Below are 9,925 nucleotides of genomic sequence, written 5' to 3'. Positions count from 1 at the left end.
ACAACCAGCAACATCTGGTTATCAGGAAGGGCTCTGAACAAAGGGGAGCACAGCTTATAGAGCCTTTTTGGCTCACAGGCCAGGGGCCGTTCCTGGTTGGTTGACCTTTCCATGCTTTCCATGTATGGTATGGCTGGCTGCTGGCCAGTGTGATTGGCCCCCTGAAATGGCCAGATCACATCCCTCCCACACGTCAATCAAGAGGAATGCCTGCCTTTTCTTTCTAAAATGGCAGCTCTCAGAATATGACCTTAGTCATGTTCTTCAGATTTCATAGGGATGTTCATAGTGCAGCTTGGGCTGCCATGATAAAACTGGGACCCATAGATAGAATCTCAGAACCAATTGTCAGGAGATGTGAGAGGACCTCAGACTTGATAGTGTAAGTCTATCCATGACTGATGTATTTTGTTATTTATACAAGTCCCCAGGAGATTTTTCAAAGATCAGCCCTCAGAAATGAGATGTTTTAGGAAAGGCTCCTTTTCCTTTGCCCCCTCCTGGTATGCTCTGGAGTGCATGTGGTATGGGTGCCTGTAATACGAGTGGAGACAGTGCAGTCAGGGAGAGCTCATCTACTAGTCCAGTGAGGCAAGAAACTTTATTGTTCTAACCCAGAGGGAGGAAGTATACCCAATTTTTCCAGATTGCAAAGCTGTATCTTATGTTGAAAGGAAGAAGTGAAGTGGAGTATCTTCCCATTGGCAAAAAGGGCCCTGGTTTCAGGCCAGCAGGCCCATGCAGGTGGGTTCACTCTTCCTGTGGTTGACCTAGAGGTTCAGAACCTGGGGATATCACCACAGATGGAGAGCCCCAAGAAGGACAAAAGTTGGATTTCAAAGCAGGAATTAGGATCAATTGCCAGTGCAGTACCTTTAAGAGAAAGAGAAGCTTTTTACAAAAAAGACACTGTTTTAAGATTGATATGTAATGGGATGCACCTAGATTCAATGTGAGGCTCAGGAAGCTCTATTACAAGAAGACTGTGAGACTAAAATGGAGCATCTCTCCTATGTTGCAATAATTAGCCTCACATCCTGGCTTTTTATTTACTTTACTGACCTTCAATCGTCCTTAACTTCCCAGCCACTCATGTTCTCCCTTTTCCACCGCTGGGCTTTCCCATTATTAAGAAACCTTGTCCATTGGGTTAAATTATACTAAAATGTAAGTGACTGGCTATATTTAATGAGAAGATTCCAAGTCTTAATTGGAAACATTCTAAACTGGTCACCACTGATACTTTCTCTCCATTCCCTTCTACTCCCAGGACTCCAGCAGGGTTACTAGTCACTTACACCCCTTTAATGTGTTGTTTGTAATTATCAGGATCCTGCCTTTTAATTCTTGTGTAGTTTGAGAAAGAAGATCAATGAAGACCCCAAAGCAATGGGCCTCTATTGGTAGGGTGCCAGCTTCTGTGCTTCTTAGGCAGAGGGTAATGAAGATTTGAGCTAAGGGGAGGGCATCTACCAGTTGTCAAATTCCACTAATGACTGTCCTTGACCTTCTGGAAAAGCTAAATTAACTCTGATCTTTTTTTTTTTTTAAAGATTTATTTATTCATAGAGAACTGGGGTACAGGCCAGAGATGCTGAGGGTGAGAGGATTCACCAGGGACAGAGTGGGGAGCAGAACAGGAAGATTGATGAGGTCCACTGCTGAGGGGAGCAGTGGGCGGGTCAGGAGAGGTCTGCCACGTCATGTGGTCACCTCTGGGGCAGGCAGGGATCGAACTCATGCGGAAGAGGCTTTAGCTTCTTAGTGCTGTGCTTTAACCCGCTGCGCCAACTCTGATCTTAATGAATTGTGGCATCAGGAAATCATCGCTGCCACCAGGGGGGAATGTATCCTGGCCCCTGTTTTTATATCCACTAGCCAAGAAATAGATCTTAAAACTGTCATTAGAATTTGCCAATAACCAAAAAGTTATACTGCACCTTTTGGCTCCCCGATGGCCTTGGGTTTCCAATTAAGTTATTAACATACCTTCTGTTTTCTGATGGGCAAAGTACGTAGGAACCTCATGGCACATGTCCTTGACAGGTACTCCATCCTGGGCTAGGTTCTTGACTCGGCTGGGTAAAACAGTGTAGGTCAGGCCTTGAGTGGATGGATAATGCTTTAAATCCTGCAAGAGGTGACATTTTCACTGAGAGAGCATAAAGAAGAGATACAGCAAAGAGACAGAAACAAGAAATGTAACAGGGGCCCCAGTCTCCAGATAGGTTGTGATAGTGCACGTAGGCCATTCATTTTACATAAATAGCTAGAATGCAAACCTGCCCTTGAGATTGGTCTACCAACAGCATCCTATCTGGCCACAAGGTGACGACGTTACTCCAGAAATATTTTATGAGTTGGTCTTTTTGTCTTAGTGATTATATTCTTTTCACCTTTTTTTTTTAATTTTAAAACATTTTTAGTTTCTTATATCATTGCTCAATTTTTTAAAAGATTTATTTATTTATGCATACTGAACTGGGGTACAGGCCAGAGATGCAGGGGCAGCGAGAGGCTTCACCAGAGACAGAGTGGGGAGCAGAACAGATCAGATCCACGAAGTACACTGCTGAGGGGAGCAGCGGGCGGGTCAGGAGAGGTCTGCCACGCCATGTGGTCACCTCCGGGGCAGGAGGGAATCAAACTCATGCGGAAGTGGCTTTAACTCTCAGTGCTGTGCTTTAACCCGCTGCGCCACCAGGGAGGGCCCCATTGCTCAATTTTGTAAAATATTTTGTTTCTCCCTTTTCACCTTTCTTAATTTCTCAACAGTTCTTTTTTTTATGTTAAGAAAAGGAAGAGAAATATAATGGGACTCACAGGCAGGTGGAACCTGGCTAAGGAGGAGCAAGGAAGTCAAAGTGGAGTCTTGTCTCAGGAAATATAGACCTTCTTTCCCTAATTATTCTTTTTTATCCCCAATATTTATTTATTTATATATTTTTATTTTTTTACATCATTCTTCATTTTGTACATTTGTATCTCACTTTTAATCCCCATGGGCCTAGTTTCTCAACAGTTCTCACCTCCCATGCTTTCTTTGAGTCTCATGACAGCAGAGAATAGATCTAAAATTATTTGTTGCTTGAATTTTGTGATTTTATATGTTACAAATCACATGAGTAGAATACTTTATAGCTCTCTTGGGAAAAAAAAATTCATAAATTGCTTTATTTTGCAATCACTCAAAGTGTATTTTTCCCTAAGAGTAAGTGACCCACCTGCTCCAGGTCCAGTGTTCCCCCAGTATGCTGGGCTTGTTACTTAAGTAAAACAGCAGCAGATTTCAATTATTTGCCAAGGACTCCCAGGAAATTTTTGAATTATTTGACTACCTTCATCTTTAAGACACTGAGGGGAAGAATGTTCACTAGCCTTAAGAGTATTTTCAACTGTAGAAAGAAAACATGTCTGTGTTTGGGGACTTTCAGGGGAGAAGAAAAGGCTTGAGATGGCAAACACTCAATTAGTGCCCCCTAATATTTATATTCAATGATTTAATCCACTATTATGTAGTTCAGACCCTTTCAGAGACAACTCTCTTGCCTGCCTGTGACTATGCAAACGGCTTACTTTTTCTCCTTTTCCTAATAAATCTGTCCTTTTATACACTAAAAAACAAACACATTCAGAACACATAAAAATTATGTTGTTGTAAGGATTTTTCATTGACCCATTTATAATGTGCCCTTAGTAGGCCACTGACTAGACCCAGGATTCTGCTTGGTTGTGGAATTTCATAGGCATTAAGAACAAACATCAAGTTCCCTGTGTGTACAGCATTGGTTTCAGCGGTCAGGATGCAGAGTTGGAAATACCAATCTAAGAGGACATCAGTAGCTGAACTGGTCTCACTTACCTGCTGACCCAGGGCCTTGCTAATGTCATCCAAAGTTGGGAAGGCCTTTTGGTCCATCCTGGCCAGAACACAGGCCATCTTGCTAAACAGCTTAGCCACCAGGAGGCCCTTAAAATGCACAGCAGAACCATGTCATTCATTCAGTCACGGTATTAGTGGACCCCCTACTCCCTACTTACTACTTCTGCTCCCAAGGCAGCACTGCTCACAGCTATGGGCATGGGAAGAATCATCAGCCTGCAGAATAATAACTAACTGATGGGGCTGGAGGGGCAGCTCACCTCCATACTCTCAGCTCCCCCCTCTGTAAAACAGGAATGATAGCCCCTTTCTTCACACAGCTGTCATAAGAACCAGGGGAGACATTTACTTAAGGAAAAACATAAAGCAAGCTACAGAGAGCTCCCTGAATGTATGAGGTAATTAAGAGTTTTGGGCCAAGCCTCTCCATTCAGGTTCATGCCCTGGTTCTACCACTGATCTCCATGTGGCCCTGGGCCAGTAGTCAGTCTCTCTTAGCTTTGAAATAGAGCAGCTCAGTGTGACTGAGCCTGCTTCTCTCCTCCCATTAGAGTAGATCTTTTAGTTCTTTATGTTCTCTATGGTGGAATTTTGTGAATATTTTGTTGAAAATAAAAGTCTCTGTGGCATCATTGGATTGCATATCCTCTAGTAAGATTCAGGGGCAAATCAGGAGTGAGTGAGTGAGTAAGGAGGAGTGAGTGAGGAGTGAGTGAGTGAGTAGTGAGGGAGAAGGTGTTCAAAGAACAGAGCATGAGAGGTATAGGTGGGAACAAAGAGAAAGTGTGTTGAGGTGTCTGTCCTGAGATGTCTCAGGTGGAGGTGGGAGGAGGGGTTTCCATGTAGCAGGGGCCGGGTGGCAGAGGGTCTTTTGGGTCATCATGAGCTTTTACTTTGTTTAACCCTCTCAGAGCTCTTTCAGGTTGGGAAGGCAGCTATTGGTGCTCTTTTGTAGATGAGTAGACAGGTAGACAGAGGCTAAGCGATGTCTCTGGTTATAGATCTCTTCTATGAGGGAACTAGATCAAGAACACAGACAGGGCTTCCCAATCCTGCATCTTTCTGCTAGGTCTTATTACTTAGGTGGATAAATTAAGGTCAGATTTCAAAAATCATTCTTCTTTAGGAATAAATGGGCTGAAATCTGAGACCAAGACCAAATAGCTACTGTAACACATACTGGTTGTAAGAAATATTTCTTTAAATGGCTCTGTTTCCAGAGACCTGCAGAAGCCATGTAAGGTCAGTACCTCCCATGAAAGCAAAGGAATGTGGGATTCCTGTATACCAGAGAAGTTCCTCCTACAGTCGCTGGCTCGAAAAGAAGTCACCGCAACTGCAGAAAAGCTGGTCCCTTACCTAGCGATACGTATTCCCATCGAGAGCCTAAACCTAGAGAAGGCAAATGTAGACAGTGCCCTCTTCTCTCTGGAAAAGCATAAGACTAAATTTTGGAACACACACGGCTGTCTTTGGCATTGTAATCAATGTGTTCCACATCTTACATTCTTGTAGTCCAAGATTCCATCCCATTCACTCAAACCATTGCTGTCTCGGATGCTGACCATACCTCGGAAGTCATTGACATGGATGCTCTGAGTCCCCACAGAGCCATCCAGAAGATGACTGTCACTGACGGTCTGGAGAAAACCAAGCAACAGTGAGGAAAATAGAAAGTTCAGAGTTCTTATTTTTCCCAAATCTTATAGTTTGGAAGGAACACTCACAAGAAGTTTGAGAGAGGTTACCTTGAATGATCACCTTTGAAATAGTTCTGTTAAAAGAGGACTGGGCAAGGTAGACCCCCTCTACCCTCACTCACCATTAGGGCCAGAGGTGAAGTTAGGAGGAAGACCAGAAGGATGGAAGAAGCAATCTGAAATGAAAACAAATGTCAGTGCACTCTTGCTACCTTCACTTCAGATGTGCCCAGAGCCTGAAAGGTAAGGGGACTTCTTAAAATGACCTATTACTTTCATAGCCTTTTGTGCTCATGGAACCCACATGCATCTGATCACTGTCATTGAATGTGGTTAACAAGGAGTATGCTGACTACTTAGAAGGCAAATCTTTATCATTCACTTAAGGACACCATTTGTCCCAGTGCTGGGATACGATTAGATACGATTAGATAACCCCCACAGCCACCTGATACACATAAAGCAGGACTTTCTGGGCCAAACTGTAAAATAAGTGATGTTTGGGTCATTAGTCTTCCTTTTCTGCACCTTCTTTTCTCTTCTCAACTCTCTGTCCACTCTGAGACCTGGTATCCTCCACCTCTCCTTCCCTCTAGGTTCTTCCATCTTATCCAAAAAGAAAAAATCATGAACTACTTAGTCATACCACATTTTAAGGTAGATTTTACCCAAATAACATTTGTGAGATATTTTCAGTGAATCTTTTTCTCATGGTGTGGCCTGTCTTGCTTGTCAAGAGCACCTTAAGCATCAGAGAGTAAGTGAAAGAGAATTAGAGGGGGAGAAACAGGATAAGATAGAAAATGTAACAGTAAACCTTTCTCTACATCTCATAGTTCATTATCTGATCAGTATATGGCTCACTGGGTTCAAGTACTTAAACCATAGCTGAAATTGACAAGAAATGCCTTTCCTTTCCTCTCCCACAGTGTACTATGCAGTATTCCACATGAATGATACCACAAAAGTGATACATAGCATTACAGGAAAAGAAAACAGCTAGTCTAAGAACATTCATGATGCAATGAGGTTAATCAAGGAGACTCATGAGAACCCATTAGCAACACTATTTTGACAAACTTTTCTGAGAGTTGGCATCATGCTTGAAGTATATCTCAAAATTACCTTCATTGGAAAATTGTAAATAAAAAAATCTACAAATAGAGAAAACTAAAAATAATGTAGCTAAAGATTCTTGATCTTTTAAGAAATGCATTTGTTATTCCAGATAAGACCATCATATAGGTGTTCCAAAACAGAGGGACTTGTCAACAGCAAAGTTATATTAATAACTAAAATATTAATAAGTTAATATTTTAAAATTAAATTTGGACCTAATATGAATTCATGGGAAAAAAAAAGAGAATCATTCTCTGGCTATTTTGGCTAAAAAACATATAATCAAACATATTTGAAATCAGAAAGTATACTTACAAGATGTTTCATATTGCCTTTCTCAGAGCACATGCAACTTCACACATAATAGAATTTTCTATATCCCATTTATTTTCTAAGTCTGCTTTATATAGTCCTGCCCCTTTCAACTATTGCCATGATAAAGGACGCTGGAGCAGTTAACCACAATCTGGATGTTATTTAGCAGGAAAAAAAACAGGTTTGTATAATCACAGTTACCGTTTTTTCTTTAACCACGTCTAAATATTTCCCCTCTGTATTGATAATTTCACTAGTTCCAAGGCAAACATGGCACATGAACAAGGCTTTGTGGACTGGCATGATCTTAACAACTAATGTAAGAATTGCAAATAGTAGATTCTGCAAAATGGTCTGATACAATATCAATGAGTTCTCTGTTTCTACTTCTCATTCTAGAAAAGTTCTTACTAACAATGGCTGGGAAAATCCTTATGAAACCAAAGAGACAAATTTGGACTCGCAAGTTAGACAGAAAACAATCTAGTCCAGATCCTTTATCCATACCAAAAAAAAAAAAAATCACACAGTTGGTCTCTCTCACAATGCCTTGCCCACTTACCAAGCTGACCACATTTAACTTTGGCATTCTTTATATTCTGATATTTTTGATTCCATTGTATGTATGGTTTGTTTCTTTCCTCCTAGGTTTTATTTCAAGCTGATATTTTCTATGAAGAACCATTTGACTAACCTGGAACACCTGAGACAAAGGACACACCTTTCTAAGTCAAGTGATAATTCTTGCTTTTTCATATATATTTTAAATTTTTTTCTTAAGCCCTTGATTGGTGGTGACCAAAGTATCCAGATCAAATTCCAAAAGGTCAGAACCAAAGAGATATTTGCACAGAAAGTGAACTATATGGATGAACCGGGGCACTGGAATGATCAGAGAAAGAAGAGACAGACAACTCAGTCTTTACAGAGCTTAATGCAAATTGGTAACAGGATTGTGAAGTAGATGGACTTTCAAAACTCTCAGGTCTCTTCCCAGGGTTCAGATAATATGTTCATATCTCTGTTGCTCTCAGGACTTTGAAAATATAATGAACAGAGCATGTGTTCAATAGCTATTAAGTTAATGCATAAAATTTATTAAAAGATTGGCTTTCATTCTTTTACATGTGGCTGTCTAGTTTTCCCAATACTGTTTTTTGAAGAAATTTTCCTTCCCCTAGGTGTCTTGTCAAAAGATTAATTGACTATATAGGTATTGGTTGAAATCTGTCCTCTTGATTCTGTTCCACTGGTCTGTGTGTCTGTCATTGTCATAAAAATGTCAATACCATATTGTTTTGATTATTAAAGTTACAAATATTCTTGAAACCTGGAAGTGTGATACTTCCAGCTTTTAATTCTTTCTCAGGATTGGTTAGTCGTTTGGGAATAAAGACGTAAAGGTAAGACCTGTAACTAAAACTTCTCAAGAAAACATGGAGGTGGGGTGAAATTCCTTGACCTTGGTCTTGATAATGATTTCTGGGATAAAACTATACAAACACAGCATCGGAGCTAAGGTAGACAAGGGCTACTGAAGAGTTTCTGCACAGCAAAGAAGACAATCCATGAATTGAAAAGGCAATTTTCAGAATGAACAAAAATATTCACAAATATCTGATCAAGAATTAATAGTCAAAAAATATAAGGAATCCATGCAACTTAACAAAAAGGCAAGTAATCTGATTAAAACATAGACAAAGAAACTGAAGAAACTGAATAAGTCTTTCCATGGACCAATAAATATATGAAAAGTTGCTTAACATCACTAATTAACAGGGATATAAAAGTCAAACCCCAATGAGATGGCATTTCATACCCTTTATGATGATGTCACAGGCAGTTGTGTCATAGAGGCAGAACCAGCAGATAATACCAAATGAGTTTCTAGTCATGGGTCTATCTATAGAAGAAGTAGATCTCAGGTATAAGTGCAAAAAAAAAGTATACATGGAATGGAAAAGAGAAGCGAAAATCAGGTCCCAACAGGAAGTGAACTAACTCATTTCCTAAGTCTCCTACTTTCCCAATGCCTGGCATGAGAGGGGGTGGATGTCCTCAGATAGTCACCCAACTCTGACCCTCCTGCAATGCCCACCTGTAGAACTAGGCTCTGTGGTCACACTTTTCACCTTATTGGGGTCTCTGGGAAGTGATGACAGAATGCTGAGATGACTTTTTTCATGTTAATGAGTCTGTTATCAAATGAAGCTATTGCTATTGTGTTTAAATGTTAGTTAAAATATTAAGTTTCCTAATAAATAATATTTAGCCACATATTCAAACTGTGTAGTTCTGCAAACAATAGCCAGGTACACAAAAGAATAATCAATATAGTCATACAATGAAGTCTCATTAAGTAATGACCTTTGGCCATGAGAAAGTTTGAAAAGCACTCTCTTTAACTTATTTATTCTTCTCCTACATAGAAGCCATCCCACAAACTCTTAAAGCTCTGCTACTTCATTTTTCCAGTGACCTGAGGACTTTCATGATTTATCTTGCAGCCCTGTCTTCTGTTTCTTTGCAATCTGAACAAGATGCTGACCAAATCTGGCTCTTCAATGTTCCTCATATATCGCCCATGCATTCTTAGCTTCATCCTTTGTTTCTTGTCTGTCCTTTTTCTATTTCCTCTATTCCCTCTTCAAGGCCAAAAATTTGAACAATTCTTCATTCTCCAATCTCCCTTCACTACCACTCAAATATGCCCTCTTTTTTGAAAGCATCATAACCCCCTCCATGTACTTTACTTTGCTATTTACAATCTGCATTGTGTTCAATTTACTTATGTAATCATCTAATCAGGTCAAGAAGTTGCACATTTACACCATTAGGCTATAATTCAATGAGGTTAGAGACTTTGTTTTGTTCTTTATTGTCACTCTAATGTCTAATAATTACAACA

General features: G+C 40.2%; 1 protein-coding gene across 1 annotated transcript; it reads right to left on the bottom strand.

The window, feature by feature from the left end:
- Positions 1-778: 778 nt before the first annotated feature.
- On the bottom strand, positions 779-7,320 carry LOC101627957 (gastrokine-3-like). Its single transcript, XM_004691348.1, has 5 exons — positions 7,219-7,320; positions 5,389-5,523; positions 3,863-3,970; positions 1,990-2,131; positions 779-873 (listed from the first exon to the last, which is right to left on the bottom strand). The coding sequence occupies exons 1-5, from the start codon at positions 7,318-7,320 to the stop codon at positions 779-781; spliced, it is 582 nt and encodes a 193-aa protein (XP_004691405.1).
- Between the last annotated feature and the right edge of the window lie 2,605 nt (positions 7,321-9,925).

This window comes from Condylura cristata, unplaced genomic scaffold (assembly GCF_000260355.1).
Source record: "Condylura cristata isolate star-nosed mole 26May11 unplaced genomic scaffold, ConCri1.0 scaffold00031, whole genome shotgun sequence".
Lineage (NCBI taxonomy): Eukaryota > Metazoa > Chordata > Mammalia > Eulipotyphla > Talpidae > Condylura > Condylura cristata.
Note: the sequence above shows the minus strand (reverse complement) of the source record. Positions and strands in the feature narration are given on the sequence as shown.

Excerpts from the sequence above, each read along its gene's own strand:
- LOC101627957 (XM_004691348.1), bottom strand. The coding sequence starts at position 7,320 with ATGCCAGTCCACAAAGCCTTGTTCATGTGCCATGTTTGCCTTGGAACT. Across the intron at positions 5,524-7,218 it reads ACGTGGTTAAAGAAAAAACG|ACCGTCAGTGACAGTCATCT; the intron begins GTAACTGTGATT and ends GGTTTTCTCCAG. Across the intron at positions 2,132-3,862 it reads GCAAGGCCCTGGGTCAGCAG|GATTTAAAGCATTATCCATC; the intron begins GTAAGTGAGACC and ends CACCTCTTGCAG.